We start from the raw sequence: 23,114 nt of genomic DNA on the forward strand, positions 1-23,114 counted from the left end.
GTTTATTTTCCTTAAGTATTTTAACTTTAAAAATTATATAAAATACGGCCTAAACCGCTTGGAATACTTATATAAAATATTTAGTAAAGTAATTAAACATGCTAAAGGTTACAGAATACTAATTATTACTATAAAAGGTGTAAATAATATATATAAAAAAATTAGGGTTTATAAATATCACGCGCCTAAGGCTTTAATTTACCTATTATTTATTAAAAGGCTAAAAAAAATGCTTGGCATATAGTATTATAAAAAAAATAATATTTTTATTAACCTAAATAAATTTATTATAGGGCAAGCTTACACATGCTATAGTATTTTTTTTTTAAAGTTTATATTTAAATAATATTTTTAATTAACTATAATTAATATAAATCTACTTTACAAGCGCTTTAGCCACGCGGGTATTTTTAGACTTTATGCCATGGCCCGGGCAAAAGGCCTTAATATAAATATTATTAATTAATTAAACTACTTTGCTTACCTTAAGACTAAATTTTATAAAATATTATTTTAGCCCGTCCCGCGGGAAGTAAATCCAGGAGAATTATAGTATATAAATATATAACTTATTTAACTAATTAAAATTAGTAAATTTAACTACTATTTTATAATTATTAATAACACCACCTAATTAGCCGCGGTATACTGCGTTAAAAAAAAAAAAAAAAGTATTTTAATAATTAATATTATACTAAAAATGCTATAAGCGCCTTACAGGATAATATATCCATGCTATTAAAATAAATAATAATAAAAAGTTTTTTAAGTATAAGGCCTGGGCTAAGCCAAAAGGTTTAATATTTTAATTTTTTTTACTAAAAACTTTAAAGTTTAATAGGATTTTAAAATATTATACCTAGTATATTAATATAATAGCCCAAGCTATAAGAATTAATGCTAGTTTACTAAAAAAAGTATGGCCTAAAATAATTAAGGCCGCTATTATAACCTTAAATTAACTATTTATTATTAAAAATTCTTATAGTAAGTTACCCCTATAGCTATAGCATAAATATTACTAAATTAATAACCTAATACCCTATTTTAATAACTTTCGCGCCTATGGCTATAAATTATATATTTATATATTAATTAAAAATTATAAATAATCCCACAAGCTTGCTATAAAAGCTTTAATTAATTATTTAATTAAATATAAAAAAAATAATAATAAGATTTTTTAAGTATAGGTCCTAGGAAAGCGGGTTTACTACTTAAAGCATGTTTTATTTAATAAATTAAAGTTTTATAAAAATAATTACTTACTTAGTACTATATTTATAAAGGGTGCCCTGCCTTAACTAAATAAATTAACACTAGGGGCTATTATATATAATACTAAACTTAATAATATACTTATTTTTAAGCTAATTTTAATAATTTAGGTGCTTAAAATATTAATTACTAGCTAAATTTAAATTATATCCCTAATTTTATAATACTAACTAACTTTAGTACCATGTAGTAATATTAAATTAAAGTTACCTGCCTTATTAATATTAAAATACTAGGTTAATTTTATCCTAGTGTTAATATAATACTTACATGCTGGAAATATAAAGATCCCACTAAGGTAGCTAATTAATAATAATAATAATAATGCTAGCGCGCTAAGCCTAACCTTATTAAATTATTATAATAACCTTAATTTAGTAATACTATCTTAATTTTTAATAAGAAATATTAATACCATAATAACACTAGCTTATACACTATTATTAATAAATTTTATTAATTAATTTTAAATATAAATTATATTATTTTTACTAGTAACCTAAGCCCTACCTGCTTCGCGCTTTTAAAAGCTTTAAAATAACCTTAACTTACTAGGATTAATATTAAATAATATTTAAAATATATACAGGCGGATTTTTAAGGCAGATTACTTTAAGCTATATATATTTAATATAAATATTAATATAGTACTAGATACATTAACTAATTAAAATTTAAAAATATTAAACTATAAGATACTAGGCTAATTTCCTAATTAACTAAAGGTTTTAATAATAAAGGCCACCTTATATAAGATAAATATAAATACTAATATTTTTAATATAGTAGTTATTTTATTAATTAAACACCTTAAACCTTGTATTAACTACAGCCTATTAATTAAAGTAACTAAGTATATTAATACCAGAGTTATTAAAATACCTAATAAAATAGTTTAGTATTTACTTACTAAAAGGTTTTAAATATTAACTAAAGCTAAATTATATATTAATAATATTAAGGTGCCAAGATTTTATAAAAAAGCACGGTAATTTAAATTTTTTAATTAATAAAAAAAAGCTATATTAGTTTATATTAGCATGGTAGTTATTATAAACATGTAAAAGCTTATTAAATAGTTAAAAGGGGCTAAGATTATTTTTAATAAGTAAGTATTCATATTTAAAAGTAATAAAAATAGCTTTATTTTATTATTTAAAGCTTAAATTATCACGTGTGGTAATTACTAAGTTACTAGATTAAATTATAATAAAAGCTTTTATTTAGTTATAGCTAATATAGTAGTTAAATATATATTAATAGCTATAATTATTTAAAGGCTTAGCTAGCGCTAATTTAATATTATTAGCGCTTACCTTAATATAAAAATAGCTAATTAAAAGGTTTATATATAATAGCCACGCGGCCATAAAATTAATAATAACCTTATATATAAGGTATAAAAAGCCTTATTTAGCCTTTATAACTTTATATACTTATAAAACTAAAAATTTAATTAATTATTACACGCCAAGGGCTTTAAGTTATTTATTAAAAAATTTTATATATATATTTAAAAGTTACCCTACGTGCTAATTATTACCTATATAAATAATAGTATTATTACTAGTAAAATAAAGGCTAATATAAATATTATTATTAGCCTTTTATAAAAAATTTATAAACTTAAAGTTAGTAATAAGTTAACTAAATTTTTTAAATTAATAATATCCCGTGATTATAAAAGCAGGATAATTTATTTTTTTTAAATTATATATATAAGATAAATAGCTTAGTATTTTAGCCTTACTAAGGCTAGGCTAGTAAAAACGCTAATAATAAAGGGGTATATTAAAACTATATAAAAAGTTAATTAATTAAATATTATAAATCTTAATATACCTTTAGTTTTTAACACCTTTAGCGCTTATGCCTTTATCTAATTAGTTAAATTTTTTAACTAGCTTGGGAAGACCCGTGTTAACCTTGTATTGTGGAGGGGCAGTCCTAGAACATGGGAGCTGAAGGAGCCAAACGGTGGCGGAAGCCTAGGACTGGACGGTACGTAGTACAGGTAGGAACAACAGTAGGGAAGAGAACGTATGTATTGGGGTGAATAATAGACTAGGTACAGGAGGCCGGTAGCAAGGCTATAAGTACTACAGGAATCGATGTTGGGGTGCAACCCCACTACAGTATATTTAATTTAATTTTTATAATATTAATAAAAATTTTTAATTACTAATAACATGGCAGCTGCCAAGCACGTGGTTTATTATATTATAATTAATTAAAGTAATTTAGTACTTGCTAAAACCTATATAAAAAAAATAATTATTTATTTTAATATATTTTATTAAAATTATTTTAACAGGAAGTTTACTAAGGGCTTTATTATATACTTTTATAAGTTTCTTATTACATGGAGTTTAAAAAAATAAATAGTTATAATACCTTTATTTACTATAGTAAAATTTTTAGTATTTAATAAGATTATTAAAATAGCTTTATTTATAAAAAAGCTTGCTAAGGCACTTAAAGTATAAAATAGTAAGTTAATTATAATATACTTTAATAGTACTAGCGCTATTATTAATACTACTAGTTAAAAAATTTTAGTTACTACACGCTAGTTAGTTAATAAATACTTTTTTATATAAAATATTTATAAGTAATACCTTATAAAATTTTACCACGTGCTAAAAAAAAAAAACCCTATAAATAAAATAACTAAACCACTAAAAGTAACTAAGTTTACCACCTTTTAAAATATAACAAGCCTTAAAAAAGCCCTTTAATTAATAAATTAAAAGTATAAAAGTTTTATTATTTTTGTTTTTAGTAATATTTTTTATTTAAAATATATATATATAGCTTTATAATATGGCCACGCACTACTTAGTTAAAAGGTATGTTAAACACCCGGAGGGCTAGCGCCTAAAACACGCCTATTTTAATTAAAACTAGCGCAGCATGTGATGGTTAAGGTTTTTTTATAACTTGCTGCTTGCTATATATAAATAATTTAGAGATTTACTATAAGCAACGCTATTGGCTAGTCATTAAGATTCAATCTTTTGGTGTTTGCTGGCGAGAACAAACTGCTGACTCAGCGGGGGCACGTGTTTCCAGGATGTCAACGTGCGTGGAAATAGTTTCTCTTCCAGTTCTCTTCATCAACTTCCATCAATTGCTCCCGGTAGAGCATCTATATTCCATCTTTATATTAAATCTACTGCTGTGCAGGCCACTTAGAAGACTATATCCGATTCATGAGCTGTCAATTGGCCCGCCGCGTCGAAGATGCCGATTGTGGCTCTTCCACCCACAACGGTTCGGGCCATTGGCTCAACGTCAATCATCTCTGATCCCTGCTCACTGGCAAAAGAGCTGCTGGACAACGCTCTAGACGCCTCAGCAACTTCGGTATCTATTGAGATCTCACAGGATACCGTCGACTTGATCCAGGTCAAGGACAACGGACATGGAATTCCTGCAGCCGATCACAATCTTGTATGCCGACGCGCCTTCACAAGCAAGATCCATACAGTCGAGGACCTGCGCAATATCGGCGGGAAGTCACTCGGCTTTCGAGGCGAAGCTTTGGCCAGCGCGGCCGAGGTATCCGGTACTCTCACGGTCTCTACCCGGGTCGATACAGACCCCGTCGGCTCGTCTTTGAAGTATGGCAGGAATGGGGAGCTGGTCAGGTAAACTCCTCGATACTTACGTCCTGCTCGAAGGCTTATTTTCAGCACCGAACGTATCTCTCATCCCGTTGGGACAACTGTTCGCGTCTCGAACCTGTTTCGCCAGATACCTGTTCGCCGACAGACTGCTATCAAGAGCGCTAAGAAAACGCTTCTCCGAATCAAGAAGATGGTCCAGGCATACGCCATGTCTAGGCCGTCCATCCGGCTGTTCTTCAAGATTCTGAAAGCTAAGAATGAGAGCGGGAACTTGATGTACGCCCCGGGCAATAATGCTACGCTCATGGAGGCAGCGTTGAAGGTCGCCGGCACAGAGGTTGTGTCTAACTCTGAACTCAAAAAATGGCCAGTCTCCTCTGATGAGGTCGGCGACTCACGAGACGACTCAGGGTATAGACTCATTGCGCTACTACCCAGACTTGGCTCAGGTATGTCAGTCTTTCATGGTCGTGATTACGCTGACGGCAGTAGATTTCACCAAATTCAACAACTTAGGTCAATACATCAGCATCGACGGCAGGCCGCTCTCATCAGGGCGGGGCGTTACGCAAGTCATTGTCAAGCTTTACAAGACCTATTTACGTTCCGTTGCATCGCGAGACGGTCTTTCTCCACCAATAACTGATCCTTTTCTCTGCATCCATATTCTGTGCCCTGAGGGAACATATGACGTTAACGTCGAACCCGCCAAGGACGACGTCCTATTTGAAGATCAACACGCTGTCCTTTCTCTGGTAGAAGGTCTTCTACGCGACATCTATGGGGATCAGCCAGATGCGCACGCGGATTCTGAGCCAACGGAACAGGAGAGAGAGCCTCCCTGCCGGAATGGATTCGAGGCGCTCCTGTCCGCAAGGCCGAATCAATCGACATTCTCAACTCCTACTTCAGCCACTAACCAGGACAGAGGCTTCATGAGTGCCCGCTCGATTGTGCCTGCAGAACCCCGTCTTAGTCCTCCAGAGCCTCACGGTCACGCAAGACGAGCTGACCGCGCTTCTTTCTCTCGGTTCAACAACTCAAGAGTCTCGAATGCACTACCTGGCGTAGATGCGCAAGGTCAAAGACGTCCAGTCCCATATAAGGAGACGCACTCACCAGGAATCAATCCTAGCCCTCACGGGGCACGACGGGCCAGCCATTTTAGTGCTTGCCTACCAAGTCCTGTCTCGAGTGAGAACTCTCCTTCGAGTCTAGGTCCGTCCCAGCTATCGCCAACGACCCCAGTGCGGAGTATGCGTCAGGAACAGAGGGAGATAGACAAAGAGCGTTACGGTAACGGATCCTTAGATGCCTGGTTTCTAAGACTATCCCAAGCATCGCAACCTCCTGGACTCACTGAAGAGTCCCAAGCACCGAACCAAGAGCCTTCGTTGTCCCAACTCACGCAGAACCGCTTCGGACCATCGAGCGGCAGTCCAGACAGCTCATCAGTCTCGAACATAGAACCATCACAGACCCAACTTATTAACCGTCCTCCAAGCCCTATGCTAGATCTGGACTCGACAGAACCACCTCCACGCGTCTTACCACAACCGGCAAAGTTCGTGAACAAGCCCGGCCTCCCCGTCCTCGAGCAATGGTCTGCCAGACTCTACAACGCCTCGAGTCCCGACGAAAACCCCGAGCTCCAGAAAGCGCTGGAGTTCGAAACGAGGAAGAAGGCCGCTATCCAAGAACGGCGAAAGCAGCTTCAGAGCTCTGCTTCCGTCTCGGCAAGCACAAACTCGCCTCACCAAAGCAAGTATCTTGCTGCGAGGGCTGCATTGAGCTCTCAGCCTGACTCTATTCCGCGGGTCTCGGTAGTGGGAAAAGCGACGAGCTCCGACAGCGCTGTAAAGCCGCTCCTCAGCCCGCACGATCCAAGAGCATATCTCTTGCGCCTTCAGAACGACGGTCCGGGCAGCTCGAAACTCAAGCGGATAGCTTCGGGCAAGTTACCGTTTGAGAAGATCCCGGACGGGTATGACTTGCATGCTGTTGGTCTCAGGTGTCCCGTCGACATGCACTTGCTCCGTGCTTCTTCTAAAGCAATCTCAAAGAGTGATCTATATACGCGATCCGGCGACCAATCCGAGGGATTTACATCGCCCAATATAAACGCAGACATCACGACCTGGCATGATCGATTGTCAGAGTTGATCAGAGCGCAATATAGATCGTCGGAGGGCTCTGATTTCTCGAGACTCGAGTTTGATTTTTCCGGTATATCTCAGATCTCACGCGCCAGTGTATGATCGAGTGTCAACCTACGACGAGCATGTCATCTGCATGAAACTTTCAAAACATCTATGCCATCCGAAAACCAGGGCGTATTATGCTCAGCAACAATCACTGTATCGTTATGGCCAATATTCTTACCGGAACTGAGAACTAGCGCGTCCGGTTACGGCGCTCGACGGGTGAGCATTTCCGGTACATACTCATCACCCTGCTCAACCTCTTACCGTCCAGCGCAGTAGAATCTTATCAATACGCGGCGTCTGCAGGAACGATGTATCTCACCAAGCTATACAAGCAGCTCCCCAGGCCCAGGGTGATGGGCTGAAGAGGGTTCTTTGAACATCACACCCGCCTCTCTTTTAGGCTTCAAGGGTTATATGCAGGTCTTGTTCGTTCGTTATACGAGTAAGTTGGCCGAGTATACATTGACCTTGCAGTTGGCTAATTGGACCACCATAGGTGATCAACTAGAAATATCTGTTACAACCTGAGCGAGGCCGAAGTATGTTCTTCCTTGTACGCAATGTACTGATCAAAGATTGTTTGTTTTCTTTCATTTGGCTCATTTGAATCTGCCTTCCCTTGCTCTGTGCTACTCTACTACTGTGCCTTCATCTGATTTTCTGAAATCTTGCCATTTCCATCGCGCTATCGATATCATCAGAGCCATCCATGTCTCCTCAGCAATATTCTAACTAGAAGCACCTGGCCTAAAGAGTTTCGAGACTTCTTGACTTTCCGCCTAGCACCTCTTTACCTTCCTTTGCTTAAGCTGTAGACCACGAAGGCATCGTCTTCATGACTATCCTATGGCAGGCATTTCCAAAAGCTTCCTTCAGCTAGACAAGAACCAACCAAGCACGAAAGTAAAACTAGAAGAACCGAACTAAGACCGATTTGCCTAGGTATTTCAGGGCCCGATTGGCAAATGAAGAACACATAGATAGGTAGGGATATTCCAGATGGACAGAGCAAAGATTGGATACGACACGTGAGACCCGTTATTTCGCAGGCGTATTGTATTGCCTCGCATTCGATACTTCTTAGAAGTATACCTACTTCTTGAACCAAGCGAGGGGAATAGGTACACTCAGGTTCATAAACTGTGCGGATTTCTCGCCCCGACCTGAAGCTCATCTCTCTACCAGAGATCGGCATCGAAATCTCGATAGTCTCACCCTGCGGCAATCATCTTATCAGATCGCCACGGGTGATGCTTTCCGCTCTGTCGCGAGATGCCAGGTCCTAGACAGCCAGAGCAAAAATGACAGTTCCTCTCCAGCAGGAATGGCGTGTCGGCGACTCGGCGGCCTGGCCTCTTGTAATCCCTCCATGTCGAGGAAGCAAAAAATGATTCCGACACGGGGAATCGAACCCCGAGCTGGCGTGTGAGAGACGCCGATGTTAACCATTACACCATATCGGACTGTGCATGTTATACGCTTAAAGGGTTGTCTCTATGAACGGGTTGTGCAAAAATTTTGGCCAAGTGGAGCGGTATGCCGTTTCACGTGATGTGGCTTGAGGCTGTTACGTAACTGGCGCTGCACGTGATGTGCCAAGACCCGTGCCAACGAAAACGGCATTGTACGGCGATCGAGTTTGGGGACTTCCTGTGACTAGGCCTAGACAGGTACATGTTGAAGTGGAAGAGAGAAAAGAGAAGGGGATGAATTGGTGCGTATCTAGCTGAGTGCCCAGAGGTCTAACACAGGCCTGTGGGCTGACGAATCTCTAAGCAATGGAGGCAACGAGTATACTGCAACAGTAAATATCGGCCCATCCCATCAATACCCTCTCCCCCTTTTGTATTCATTAATGAGCGGCAGTCCCTCCCTCACCCTATCCAAATTCTCCCTGACAACATCAAACGAGCGCACAAAGTACTCCTCGCCAAAGGCACTAACATGCGGGCTAATCTGGACATTCGGCGCGTCCCACAACTCGCTATCCGGCGGCAGGGGCTCGGGTTCCGTAACATCCAGGGCAGCACCACTAAGTTCGCCGGACTTGAGCGATGCAATCAGCGCGTCTTGGTCAATGACCTTCCCTCGTGAGATATTAGTCAAATACGGGTTGCGGTGTTTCGGGTTCTTGTTTGACGCTAAGACAGCGAATTCCTCGGCGCCGAGGATGTGCGTTGTTGAGGGTGTTAGAGGGAGCGAGACGACGACGTGGTCGAGACCTAAGGAAAGGAACTCGTGCAGGGACTCCTTGGACGTCCCATGGTGCCAGGATGCTGGGAGCGTGCCGTCGGCGTCGCCGGTGCCGGGGATGATGTAGTGCGGGTCGCGGCGGGATTCAGGGGTTGGTTTAGGGGACGCAGTGTATGCGTAGACGGTGAGGCCTAGGGAGACGGCGACTCGGGCGACTGTCACGGCAGCTTATTTAGTATACCAGAGTCAAAGTAACGAAAGTGCAGAGGAGCCTACTCTGTCGTCCGATGCTCCCGTAGCCGAGGATACCGACTTTCTTCCCAACGTGGTCCTGGATCCCGCTGGCATAATCATTGCCCGAACCCCAGATGTGCTTCTTCTGGTTCTCATACGTGATGTTGTATTTGCGCGATGCGACGAGCCAGTGCAACAGCGTCCATTCTGCGATTGGAGGGCCATGAATACCGGAGCTTGTTGTTACGGGGACCGCGGAGTCGGTAAGCACCGGATCATGGATGACTTTGTCTAGACCGGCCGAGAAGAAGTGTATGAACTTGATACTACGCGCAGTTAGTGGGCATCCTTCCGAGCCACGATATTGGACGCTTCGTAAGGAACTGGCGAGCTTACTGTTTGGCATCTTCGGGCTCGGGGAGATTGCGTCCGGTCACGATGATGTTGGACTTTTTCACAATATCTTTGATCTTGTTAGGTCGACCGCAGGCGATGCAGATATGGACAATTGAGGCTATGGTGCACTCACCAGCTGGAATTCGATCCTCCGACTGCAGCGTCAGAAAATTAACCTCAGCATCCGGGAATTTGCTCCGGACGTCGCCCACGAAAGACTCCGCAAAGTCTTGACCGAAGACGACAAGGATTCGGGGTTTGGGAATAGCTGCGTCGCCCATGATCGCGATCTTAGTGCCCACGGAATTGACAAATTCCACCGTTCGCTCGGCGACAGGTGGTATTATATAGCAAGCGGGGTTGTCATCCGTTTGCCTTTATCTCCAAATCTAATGAGTCAGCGCCGAGGGTATTACAACCTTGCTGGCTAGATAACGTTGTAGCAATAACGGCCTATGGTCACGCAAGAATTCACCAAGCCAGGGCCTTTTTGCGATCCTTGTTGGTTGGCGGTTGGGGTAGATAGGTATACTAGAGCCCACATGGCGCAAAAGCGGAGCCTCGTGAGCCCATAACTTCTTGCCATATCGCCGAACATAAATGCTGCGTCTGCAAGTCGAAATATTCCTGAGCGTTATTGAGGGTTTCTGTAGGGCATTCGTTGCCCTCCTAGATCTCAACGTCGGTACCATTTTCCTGAGCGTACAATGAACGAAACACATCACTGATGAGACCATAGTATATTCCGGAAGATAGCTGTGTCTTCGATGATATATTGTTGATACGGGCGATCAAAAGCATGCATATCTGCATTCTTCTGACGTCGAAGAATGGATATGGATGGCTTCTGATGATGCGCATAGGCACGGCTATCAATTCGGGTAATGCCTCAATTCACATGGAATCGGTGAGCTAGCAATACCCCGGTTGGACTTCGACAGGCTTTAGTTGTCCCATCTTTGAGCTTCCGCTTCAGCGATATGATAACGCAGCAAGAGCACCATCCCCATGACCGAGCCAGTGCGAGGAATCAGATGAGTGGCCCTTAAGTTTTCCGTCATCCGAACAACATAACCATCAAGTTCAGGCCTGAGTGGCTCCTCGTAAGGACTTGCAGCTCTATCGCCAGATTGGTGTCTTGTCGCGCTAGGAATGCAGAGTCCGCGACACGAACGTATGTATCTTTGTACAGTACGTTTTCCCTCCGCACTTGCAGTGACAGGGATCCGAAATTTCTCATGAGACCTGGTAGCTCGGACATGGCCGGAAGAAGCTGCTGCGAGAGATTCACGCAATTCATGCCCTGGCTGCGATGCTTTGATATCGCCTGCGATTCCTGAAAGCTCAGGTCCAAGGTCATCTGGACATAACACAAGATCCGGCAGCCTACAGACCGGAGAGTCTATAAGTGTGACAACGCGAACCTCGCTGTGTGACTTTCGGTGCGTATACCAATGTATGCGGGTAGTTTGGTTGCCAGTCTGTTGTTCCACTCGGAACTTCGATATTAAAAAAGAGCTCTTTGCAGCTTCATGTTGACAGATTCTTGATGTAGCGGATTTATATCATTAGCTGCGTGGCCGTCCAAGTAGGTTTATTGACGGCCGAGTAGACGTTGTATATTTTCATGCCTGATGGGCTCAATCTGACCCATGACCTATTGCTGACTTTGTCAGCTGACTGTGATGCCTAAGTAGGATCCCATTTTGTACTGGTTTTCTCGGAGGAGGTCGGTACAACGTTGGATTCGACGACTAGAAGTATTTACCGTGCATTGGATCCCTGTCAATGTTGCAGACTGTGCAGTTATAATGGTTCACCAGGGCTGACCAGTAAGAAGACGTCAAGTAGGTCGGATATATAATCCGATGTCGTCCTGGGCCCGTCCGCAATCTGGAGGAAGCCGGAGAATAATGCTTCCAAGGAATCTCTTCAATGCCGACCAAGGAGGAACGCTTCGTCCAAGTCCTCAGCCATGGGGTGCATTTCAATTCAAGGATGAGCTGCGCGACTCATCAAATTATTCATTCCGAGCGACCGCCAGGCCGTGTTGAGCTGACGCTAGAGTATGCAGCAGAACGTAAAGCCAGTTTTAGTCAGACCTTGTACGCGCTGAAGCCGCCTGAATTTCTCAGAAGCCAGTATTGCGGCCATCAGCTGTCCTCGGTCGATGAAAACGTCACACTGTTGAGCAAGGAGTCAAGGACAACTTGCGATCTTTAGCGTCGTTCGGTACGGCGCCGAAGCCCACGGAATTCTGAATTCAAGGATCTGACTCCTGAGCCTCCTGAGGGCAGTCTGCCAGTCGGTGACGTTTGCCCATCGGACGCGATCCGGACCTGGGGCAGATCCCATAGCCCCTTGCCAACTGAGGGTCAAGGGAAGACAAGCAAACCCACTGAGATTATGTAACTGAGAGGATTAGTAGCGCGCAGCAACGTGAATCTGGGTTTGCTGCACTAGCGATCCCTGGCCCCGATCGTGGCTCAGTTATATGCCAACCAGTGCCCTCTCGCGGGCAAAGTAACCTGACAGTCTGACAGCTCATCTCCTACTTCTCCGCAAATTCTTGACTCCAGAGTTTGTGTCGCAGGATTGTCGGAATCATTGAACCGCAGCGATTGTTTCGCTGGCAAAGTATCCTTGACTTCGGGGTTGTTCGCATCGCGAATACAGCCAGCAGCTCGAAGATGTCTACGCGGCTCCAGGTATGCAATCAACATGGCTGTACTGCGGTATACATCAGTAACACGTTCTTCGACAGGACAATCACGACGAACCGGACGCAGACTATGAGTTCCTAGAGGCCGAAGCCAGACGGTACAAGCACGCAGTGATCTCACTCGTCGAAACTATCCGGAAGAATACTCCGGAGGAGACCCTGAGGCTTATCGAGGCCATCCGCAACACCAAGTCGGTCCCAGAGGCCGCTGAGCTTGTCATGCAGCTACCTGGCTCTGGGAGTCCATCAGGAGGGAATGTTCAAGGAGGAACCGGGGCGGGCACTCGGTCATGAGGAGAGTCGAAGCTGCTTTCATACCGCTTTGGTAAACCTGGGGTTTGGGCCATAGAATCGTTGCAACTTGGGGAATGCTTAGAAAATACAGAAAGAGCCAAGAGTGTTGATAGCCCACCTGTCTCCTTTAAGGCGCTAACGTATAACAGCCCTTGTTGTGCAATTGCGATGAGGTTGTCGCAGAACACCGTAAAGCCACTGGCGTTGTCTGTATTTCCACTTGCGCGTTACCTAATCAGCTGTCAGTCACGTGCATGTCCCCGTCCTTTCCCTTGAGCGCCCAAGCCAATTCTTCTTGTTGTTCCATTCATCTCGTATACAGTGCCATCTTATGGTATCAAGATCTCGGTAACTTGGCGGGGTGCATGACGCCCAAATGCGACTTCGAGGTTTATCGACTCCTCAATGCCTGTGGAGTACGGAGCACCCCATACCTAGCCCATGATTCTGCCTACCTGGAAGGGACGCCAGTACCGAGTTCTAAGGTACTAAAGGAAGGCTGACACCCGGCTTTCATCACAACTTCACAAGCAGTCAATGAAATATCGATCCATACTCCCCATATACGGCGGGAAGATCGCCTGCAGTTTGTCGAGCCAAGACCTTGTGATGTCTCAGACGTTCAGCCAGCCTCACAGCATCGAGACCCTGCCTCAGGTCAATGCGCGAGCTCTTCGTCCCTCCGCATTGGTAGTCTACAATTGCCCGGCCTAGGCCTATCGCTTCTCTCCAAGGTCTCGCCTTCCAGCTTTTAATCTGCCTTCGAAAGGTCAAAGAGATGCGCACGGGCTTTTGCTCAGATGACCCCATAATCAACCATTGACCAACTCAGACCAAGACTAAGTTCGTCGCGGTGTCGCCGTCCGTCAATGTGGCTTGCTTGGATACATTGACGATAAGCCATCTTCCAGTCACATGCAGCCATTTCAAACCATCACAGCGGAGTTCGTGATCGGCGCTTCCTTCTGAATCTGTCGTGGCCTGACCATTCATCGTCGATTCCTCGATCGCGTTCGTCTCTTCAGTTCCACTTAGATCGGCGGCAATTTCCGCTTCTGACGTTCTTGAATCCATTGTCCAGTCAGCTCTTCGTGTCGAATTTGAGTCGTGCATCGTGACTCGTATCACTGGTATGATAGAAGCAAGCGGTGTGTGGCGGAGCTGCAATTTGAAGGTTTAGTCCATGCGCTTACAACCTTGAGTACATCGACATTGTCATGGCGCCCTGCTATCTCCTGGACAGAATGATTTCCATCTTCGAGACTCTTGCTGGTGCGCGAAGTATATCGAGTCCAACCTACGTTCTTCTCGGCTCCCATGAAAGCCGATCAAGACCCCGAATGCGTACTTCTGCGTCAAGCACAGTCCACGCAGACCCAGTCGACCCTCTGCAGTAGTTGATGCCCTCGCCTCACTGGCTCAGAGCTGAAAAAATATTCCGTGCTGTTCCGGTGAGTTCGCCGAACCGTGCAGATCTGCAGCCCGCCATCCACCCTCGTCAGGGTCCAGCCGTCCCGGCAACTGGTCTGTGAGCTGGACTTGTGTGGCAGGCTAGCCAAATACAGAGGCTTTACCCACAGCGACAAGCAATCAAAGTACGAGAAAATGGAGAAAAATGGAGCTCCTATCTCTGTGAAATCGCGTCTCCCGCGAGCCCCGTTCATCCGTCACGCGACGGAAAGTTTGTTTGTGGCAGAGCGGAGGCCAAGTCGCTTACAAAAAGGAGAAAGCACCCTTCTGCATGCATATTTTCTTATTTGCTCTCTTGCTTCCTCGAACGGATATCGATAAGCCTCATCAGTGAATTAGCGAGCCATGGAACAAGAGCGATCAGCGGGCCGCAGTCTCGCGCGTCGCCTCCTGATGGCGGCGCTCGACCGTGAAGAAAAGGGATATCCTCCCCCAACGCAGACCCCTCCGCCGATGATGGGAAGCCTAAGCTATGACCCCACCGTCGCAGCCCCAGAGTCCGCCGAGTCACGATCGAGGCACTTTACACTCAACAGAACAGACGCCAGTGTCCTCATCCCACCAAGCGACAAGCTCCTGGTCTTCCGCGCACTTACCGGCATCGACACAACACCAGCACTAAATCTATCACATCATACACCGCGGACAGCCCCTAATATTGGCATCTACACGCGCGTCGTGAAAGCCGAGACGCACGCCGCAAGCCGATACCGCTTCCACGCAATCCTGATCAACACCTGCCTGGGCATCCAAATCGTGGTGGCGGCTGCACTGACAGCCCTCGGTGCTGCCCGGGGTCCCCACAACGCCGTAACCGCTTTCGGAGCCATCAACACCATTGTAGCCGGTGTCCTCACCTACCTAAAGGGCTCAGGGCTCCCAGACCGCTTGAAACACTATCAGAACGAATGGCGCAATATCCGAGAATACATCGAACAGCGCGAACGCGAACTATGTCTGCAGGGGTGCGAGTTGGACGTTGAAGAAGAAATCCAGATCATCGAGCAAATGTACGAGGGCGTCAAGCGCGAAATCGAAGCAACGAAGAGTGGAGGCGATAATAGGGTCTCTGGTCGCGACAGAACATCTATGCGACGGCCCTTCATACCGCAGTCTGAGCAGAGGAGGGAATATGCTCCGCGTCCGCCGAGTCCCAGAACCCCGGGGGCTTTTGGAGGGCATTACAGCGAGCCGCAACGCCAATATGCTCCCCGTCCACCGAGCCCTGTGCGAACTTCGGAAGCTTTCGAGAAGCATTATAACGACCCGCGACGGGAGTATACCCCTCGTCCGCCAAGTCCTGCGAGGATGCCAGAACCCTTTGAAAAGCATTACTAGACGATTTCGATTGAGGCGAAGCCAAATAATGAGTTGATATACTTGATGGATCACTTCTCCCTTGGCCCTCAGAAACGACAGCGTACGCGTCCTCGACATTGGCCGATGCTTCTGTCGTGACGCCTCCTAATGAATGTATGATATTGCATAATACTAATTCAATCGTTTTTCAAGTTCATTCTCCTACATTGATCTCTTATAATCCGGGCTGCTGCAGATCTAACGCAAACAGATACCTCTACTACATCAACGCATCCGCCTTTCATGCTCTCATCAGCGCTAACGGGAAGTGACATCCAGTCAATTCTCTATCAGCCTTCATTCACGTTCAGATTCAGCTCTACAAAAAGTCGCCAACAGCGTGAGTGTGAGGAAATGAACTCGTTTGCGACAACGTATTTTCGCATACGCATGATTCTGGATGATGCCAAATATGTACAACGCCTAGGCACCTTCACGCAGAAGAAGCTAAAGCTGAAGCTGAACCGTCCCAAGGAATACCATTGGAATCAATCAAGAAAGCAAAAAACGGAGACATCGATGTCCAGCTGGCATACGACTTCGAACATTCAACATAAGCTCTTCCCCACCTGCTCTTCTCCGCCGCGGCAGGAAGGTCCATGGATCCAGTTCTGATCTATGCAACCCGCATCGAGCGAGGTCCGGAATGGACGTTCTGAATCTGCGCTCGCCGTGTTTCCTTCTTCATCCCAGCAAAAGGTCTTATTCGCCATTCCGCCGTGGGGTGAGATGCGAACCGTTTGTCTGACCAAAGATAAGATGGAGCAATGCGTGTACTCCAGGAACGCAGATTGATCTAGTTCTCGGTCCATTCGGACGAGACTGGTATCATTGCATCCCAGGCACCCGTTCTTTCCTCTCGGGATGTTCGCTATCTAGAAGAGCAGAAGAGCCCGAGGTGGATTGATTTCAACTCAACGCTAGCCTAGGTCTTGGGCAATCCGCCAATTTGTTCTCATGCATTTTTTGTCTTGTCTCGTCCATCGGTATCCCGAGTCAAGCCGTTCTTCACTGTGCTATGTTACGCTTGCTAGGCATACGGGGTAGATTCCGGAAACGCGAGATACGCCAGGTCTTAGTCTTGCGCGCTCATGCTCATCAGGGATACAGCAGGATTGTCTTCTCTTTGTCCGGACATGTTGTGAAGCTGACAGTCCGAACGAGTCGAGCCTTTGCTGCGGCTATACGGGGGCCGGTGAAGTAGAAGTAGGATCGGAGCCTTTGCTTGGGAAGCATGAATCAAGGCAAACACCACAGTGTGGCCTTCATATGGGCTACCGGCCCCGCTGTACCGTGAGATAGGTAACGAGCGAGAACCCGTAGCAGGAGCTCTAGGTAGATGTACGTACAGGATACTTCCAAGATGAGGTCAGGGTACGTCCTCTGTACCTGGGCGCTATTTCCCCAGACCAGTCACCACACGTGCACTTGCGTAACCGTCCGAAATAGCACAGCCATATGCCGTGCTACGGCATCGGCGATCATCAACCGAACCACCCGTACCCCGGATCCAACAACCTCTGAAACACGGCCAATAATGGGTGGCACGACCAGGATGATGTGCATGCAGATCAGGCCGCACAAACCGTCGGGGTCGGAGATTGGCCAATCTTAGACAGCAGAGGGTGCTGATCATCTTGAGGATCTATACGTCAATTGAAGTATATACTCCGTAAACATGAGACGGTTTGATATATCAATATTGTTCTTGTCTATAAGATATGAGATCAGAAGAGAAGGTATGTAAGTGTGGGAAAATGCCGATTAGGTACACGACGATGATGCAGATGACGCAATGGCAGGCATGCAATGCAGGTAAGAAAATAGAGATAGATGTTGGGTATAAACCGCTGAAGAAAGAGAGCGAAAGACGAGAAAAGAAGAGAAAAAAGCAACACCGGGAATCTATCCCACCAGGTAGCTGTACAAGAAGAACGAAAAGAACGAAAGACAGTCTATATCTGCAAACTCAAAGCAAAATACTCAGCCCCATAACGACAGCGCTAAGGGCACCAGCAACAGCCCCCAACTCGCCACCCCTCAACCTCCAGCTCCAGCCCGCGCCCGTATAAGCCGGCTCCTCCTCCGCACTGGGACTCCCCGTGGGAATAAGACTCAGGCTCGTCGGCCACAGCACAACCGAGCTAGTCGGGATGGGCGTCGGGCTAAGCGTGATGCTGCTGTTCGCCGAGTCCGATGACGTCGGGTGGCCCGTCGGTCGCGGGCCGTCGCCCCCAAATGTCTCGCTTTCGCTATCGCTATCGCTTTCAGTTTCGCTGGGCCTCGGCGGAGAGAATGGCGTTGGCTCGGATGGGGGTTTTGTAGGGACGAGGGTGAGGCCGTATTCATCCGCGCAGGCTTCGGGGGTTAGGTCGTTGGGGCAGCAGTAGGGGTCCAGGAGGCAGAAGGTGGAGGAGGGGCAGGCATCTACATTAAATCCGGTTAGTTCGCTTCAATCTCGCTTTGTTTGCGTGGAATTGGGGGGAAAGAAAAAAAACTTACATGTTCCTCCGGGACAGCAAGTTTGTCCTTCTTCTGGGTTGTAGCAGATGCCGCTGGAGCCGCAGGTCGGCCAGTCTGGTGGACAGCCTTGAGAGGTAACTGGGAGGAAGGCATTGTTGCTATCGGCGCGTTCGAGAAGCCTGACCGGTTCGGAGGCTGCAATGGTCTGGCCCGCCAGCAGGGGGGGCAGGAGGGCGAGAGGAATCATCTATTTGGAGAAATTCCGGGGGAAGAATGCGTAGGATTGATCATTAAAGAGCTGAAGAAAGACTCGAGGAGAGGAGAAAGGGCGGGATGGGAATTGGGGCGGCGGGACTGACTCGACGCTAGTACGGAGGAACTGCCGCAGGGTCGTCGCAGAATCGGATTTAACCGCTTTGGGTCTACGTGAGGATAAACTCGGTCCCTGGTTTCAGGTTGAATGCATAAATTAATGCTCAAGTCATATATATTATGGTCTGCTCCTAACTCCGTCCAGATATCAATGCAAACACCCAAGCATCCTAGGTCATCAGTCATAACTATAAGCCCGCTAATTGCAGCCGTTCCCTGAGTGCTTCCATCTCGTCGCTCTCACTAGTGCTGCTACTTTTCTTGTCTCTTAGCGATACCGAGCGATACTCTCTGTCGCCTCCAGGCGCGCCCACCGTCACCCATACAAATTTGCTGCTACCACCGCCAGTTGCTTGGGCTCGCTCCTGTGATCCTTCCCAGAACATCTCTGTGCCCGGTCGGTCTGGTGATGCTCGTCCTCCCAAACGTCCCTGTCGGATCCAGCTCTTCAATACATCTTTGATGAACGCAATCTTTTCGAGAAAGGAATTCGCTTCCAGGACCTCTCTGATCTTTTCATCCAAGGGGCTAGTGCCTGCGCCATCGGCAATGCTGAGGAAAGTGGCTATCTCGTCAGACACCACGGCTCGTGTGTCGAACCCAGACGGGTGCATTCTTCCTTTGGCCGCGAGATAACGCGCCGCAGATGGCGAGAGATGGTAAAAGTCCATCCACGGCGATGAGTTCCTCGTACGGCCAGGCGCCAACACCAGCTTCGTGTGATCCGGGAAGTTGAACTGAAAAGCGCCATCGCCAAAACCCCAGACACCAACGTTGCCTAGTCTTTGGTAGAACTTGACAAACTGTCCAGGCGCTCCAGTTACCGTGTCGTCAAGCAGTCCTTCATCGCCATGTCGACCAAGAGACCCAATCATGTACTTTCCAAACTGGTCGACGAGCTTGACACGCTTGATCTTCTCGGCATCCGCTCGCGCACGGCTAAGTCCAGAATCCATTCGAACTTTGACACCTCCGGTCGAGTCTTTCACCTCGAACATTGACGGGGGTATCAGTGCTCTGCGGATACCGCCGCGGCATTCGAGTAGGTCGTCGCTACAGTTCTCGTAGAATTCCACAGCTTTACCATACCGAGGTACGAGCTGGTCAGCCTCAGAATACGGGCGCGACTGAGCATCAGACTTCTCTTGACTGCGAGCTTTGCGACGAATGTGCTTCTCCCCATCGCGAAGTACTACGCCGGTCGCCGGCTGTCCATTCTCGGCTTTGAACACGCAGCCAACACTACCATCGTCCAGCACATACCCTATCCCGTACCGATTCGTGTAGTCCACCCACTTGATGACATACGCGTGCGGCTGCCGCGACGGCCGTTCCGACATAAGTCGTCGTCGGTTCGATGAACCCGGTACCAGGTTTGATAGCATATTCCGTAGGTCTATATTGACGTCATCAACAGATGACCCCGGCAACAACTCGCATGGATCGTCTGGGTGAAGTAGGGCATGCAGCCCTAGACTCGACCTTGGCTTAGTTGTGGATGACAGCGAAGCTTTAGTTCCCGATCTGCTTAGGGGCTGGGACTGAGCTTCCGGTCGTGACCTTGGAGGCGGCTGGTCCCTCTGCCACGCTTCAGGGTTGGGCTTTCTAGAGGTGTCTTTAGAGTCCTTGTGGACCGATCGTGCAGACGTTTGTCTCGATCTCGGGGGCAAGTCTTCTAAACCTGTAGAGACGGACCGATCCTTTAGCACAGGAATAGGTGGAGCAGCCACCTGGTTTGCAGCTTCCAACTTACGTGACTGAGAGCGTGTCTTTCCAACTGTCAACATTCCCAGACCGTTACTTGCTTGAGATGCCGGAGGCACCGCATGGCTGTCCATTCCCCGGATTGACCCCGTACTCGAATATGACGCCGCAACACCGCGTCGTGTCCGAATCGGACGATCAGCTAATCCTCCAGTAGGCACAGGCGCTACATGCCCTGCGTTGAGCCCAGTATCTCGCACGTCAGGAATGGGTTTCATGGTCGATATCGGTGGGTCGCAGAGAGAGGGAACTTTCCTTACGGTGCCCCTACCTGTTAGCGCCTGCTGTCGAAGGGACGCCGCGTGACTTTGAGAAGCATTCCGCCGCTGCTGGGCCGCCACAAGTGCCGCCTGCGTCCTCGATTGGGACACGGTTCGCAGAGATGTGCTACTGCTTTCGCTGGACAGAAGGCTGCCATCCAGCCCAGAATCATGCCTTCGCATCGGCAGCGATTCAGGGACACTCCAATCACCAATGAGATCATGAGGGTACTTGTAGACAATATCTTCAGGTAGAGGCATCAGCGGTTGGAGACCTTTCTCTTCCTCCGCGACGCACTCAGCAAACCCTGACTTGGAAGCGTTGTGTCCAATGGATCTCCGCGCCGTGCCGTCTGGTTTCCTTCCTACACCGCAGGAGCTGTAGAATGCTGCCTTGCAGGTTCGATATCTTAGGATCGAATCATCCACGTCTCTGATGTAACTCGAAAACTTCTCGTCGAAATCTAGTCCATGACCAGGAGCCATTTCATCTCCTCGCGGCTCGGACGGCCTGAGCCACGTCGGTTTCTGGACACTGCACCCTGGATCCAGCCGTTTAGGTATGCATCCGTTGTACATGTTGAAAAATTCATGCTCGACAATGTCATCTGGCTCTGGACGCTCCGATTCTTCGAGGTTGAGGCAGCAGCTTACCAATGACTTGGCTTCCTCTGGAATGTCATTCGCACACTCTGGGTTTTTGGGCCAGACGTATGTGAGATTTCGGACCTTTTTGTATATTTCTTCTTGGGTCTTCGATTGGAATGGTGGATAGCCTGTAAGCATCGCGAAACTGGAGAAATGTATTAGCCGTCTTCCTAGTCGCCAGCGCTCGGGATCAGATGGCCTTACCAAATCACGCCTAAAGACCAGATGTCTACTTTCTGTGTATGACCTCCTTTGCTTCGGTCGAGAACTTCCGGTGCAATGTAGTTCGGTGTTCCACATAACGTCTTTCTCCTTTTCTCGTCCTTTTCCGACATTATCATGGCTGCCAGACCAAAGTCTCCCACTTTGATGTCCATATTCCGGTCCAAAAACAAGTTTCCCATTTTCAAGTCACGATGTGCAACATTTCGCTTGTGTAGATATTTCACTGCACCGCAGAGTTGGACCATGAATCGTCGGACTTCTGGCAAACTCAAGCATTTCCGCTTCCGCACCATGTCCATTACTGATCCGTTGGGACATAACTCCAGGATCACATATATGCATTGGTTGAAAGCGAACGCTCGGTGAAAGCCGACAATGTGAGGATGGCGCATTTTCGAGTGTATCTGCAGCTCAGTCCGAAACTGCGCAACCTATTAGCTCCTACTCCAGATTTCGGACGCCACTCACAAAATACCTTCTCTTGCATCTTCTTTTGACCCATGTCAGACTTAACAACCTTCATTGCGAACACGCGACCGTTGCGCAGCAGAGTCCCTTCGTAACAAATTGCGAATCCCCCCTTTCCCAGAAATCCGCCGGTAGAGTATCGCTCTCCATCGTCGCCGGGCTCCAGAATCAGCGCTGGGGGTGGCGGCGCATGGTTCTTCGCTGACGAGGCTTTCTGAGCAGCTGCTGCATTCTTGTCCAGGACTTTCCGCTCCATAGACACTTTGGGCTTTATCTTCTGGTTGGTCGACCGCGGAGATAAAGCTTCCATTGTTTGTCAAATATAACCACCTCTTTTCTTCCCTCGTTCTTATCTTCGGCCCTCGAGTTATTAGGGTATGGATCTCGAACGAATGCGCAGTCGGCTATTCCCAATGCATGCAGGCGTAGTGATCATCGATTACGACACGAACAGTGAATTGCAAAGCAGGCGGGGTATATGAACATGGATTGCTTGTAACCCTATCAATCTCTGTTTGTTAGTACTCCGTCGCTCGACCCCCGCAGCAGGTAATAGTACTCCGTACGGAAGATTCGGAGGGCAGGCTTACCAAAACAAATCAACAATGAATATTAACAATGACGCTCAAAAACAAATATGCATCCAACGCCGAACCGTCCGTTTTGGAGGATGGTGGGGGTCGCCTTGGCCAGGAGTAACTTAAGGGATGACGAGACAGCGCAGAAGAACTCGATGGTCTCACGAGCCGAGATAAAAACGTTTTCCCCAAAAGAGTAATCGATAAACATTGAACCAAGTCACCCGCCGCCAGTACAACGGCATTGCTGATTCAGCATGCACTAAATGCCTGGATTCCGCTGACACCTGAGCTAGTCCTTTTCGGTCCCTTAGTGCCTGACGATCTCTGGCCGCCCGCCAGGATGACGATGGCAGTGCGGCTTTTCGAAAGGATCTCTCAGCAATCCTCCGTCTGTCCATGGTTCATGAGTCACGGCTGACCTTCGACAACCCTGCGATGGACGCGCTGTTAGCATATTCGTGACTTCGACTCTCATTGCTTTCCCTACCCCGCCTCTTAACTTCCGCCCACCATGTCGCTCACGCTTAAACTCTCCTCCCTTGCTATCCGCA

General features: G+C 46.7%; 6 protein-coding genes across 6 annotated transcripts; 3 read left to right on the top strand and 3 right to left on the bottom strand.

The window, feature by feature from the left end:
• Positions 1-4,521: 4,521 nt before the first annotated feature.
• Positions 4,522-7,165, top strand: DSM5745_05188 (putative DNA mismatch repair protein; the record flags this gene model as incomplete). Its single annotated transcript, XM_026747204.1, has 3 exons — positions 4,522-4,928; positions 4,974-5,356; positions 5,400-7,165. The coding sequence occupies 3 exons, from the start codon at positions 4,522-4,524 to the stop codon at positions 7,163-7,165; spliced, it is 2,556 nt and encodes an 851-aa protein (XP_026604684.1).
• A 1,773-nt stretch (positions 7,166-8,938) lies between these two features.
• DSM5745_05189 (D-isomer specific 2-hydroxyacid dehydrogenase family protein) lies at positions 8,939-10,218 on the bottom strand (the record flags this gene model as incomplete). The annotated part of the gene is made up of 3 exons (XM_026747205.1): positions 8,939-9,522; positions 9,584-9,867; positions 9,938-10,218. 3 exons carry the CDS (start codon positions 10,216-10,218, stop codon positions 8,939-8,941), a joined length of 1,149 nt encoding a protein of 382 aa, XP_026604685.1.
• Positions 10,219-12,627: 2,409 nt separating this feature from the next.
• On the top strand, positions 12,628-12,953 carry DSM5745_05190 (uncharacterized protein; the record flags this gene model as incomplete). Its single annotated transcript, XM_026747206.1, has 2 exons — positions 12,628-12,645; positions 12,702-12,953. The coding sequence occupies 2 exons, from the start codon at positions 12,628-12,630 to the stop codon at positions 12,951-12,953; spliced, it is 270 nt and encodes an 89-aa protein (XP_026604686.1).
• A 1,863-nt stretch (positions 12,954-14,816) lies between these two features.
• DSM5745_05191 (uncharacterized protein) lies at positions 14,817-15,761 on the top strand (the record flags this gene model as incomplete). The annotated part of the gene is made up of 1 exon (XM_026747207.1): positions 14,817-15,761. The coding sequence occupies one exon, from the start codon at positions 14,817-14,819 to the stop codon at positions 15,759-15,761; it is 945 nt and encodes a 314-aa protein (XP_026604687.1).
• A 1,990-nt stretch (positions 15,762-17,751) lies between these two features.
• On the bottom strand, positions 17,752-18,492 carry DSM5745_05192 (uncharacterized protein; the record flags this gene model as incomplete). Its single annotated transcript, XM_026747208.1, has 2 exons — positions 17,752-18,209; positions 18,285-18,492. 2 exons carry the CDS (start codon positions 18,490-18,492, stop codon positions 17,752-17,754), a joined length of 666 nt encoding a protein of 221 aa, XP_026604688.1.
• Positions 18,493-18,805: 313 nt separating this feature from the next.
• DSM5745_05193 (CDC5/polo family serine/threonine-protein kinase) lies at positions 18,806-22,292 on the bottom strand (the record flags this gene model as incomplete). The annotated part of the gene is made up of 3 exons (XM_026747209.1): positions 18,806-21,434; positions 21,494-21,936; positions 21,990-22,292. 3 exons carry the CDS (start codon positions 22,290-22,292, stop codon positions 18,806-18,808), a joined length of 3,375 nt encoding a protein of 1,124 aa, XP_026604689.1.
• Positions 22,293-23,114: the final 822 nt, after the last annotated feature.

This window comes from Aspergillus mulundensis, assembly GCF_003369625.1.
Source record: "Aspergillus mulundensis strain DSM 5745 chromosome Unknown scaffold_4, whole genome shotgun sequence".
In the NCBI taxonomy this organism is placed as follows: domain Eukaryota; kingdom Fungi; phylum Ascomycota; class Eurotiomycetes; order Eurotiales; family Aspergillaceae; genus Aspergillus; species Aspergillus mulundensis.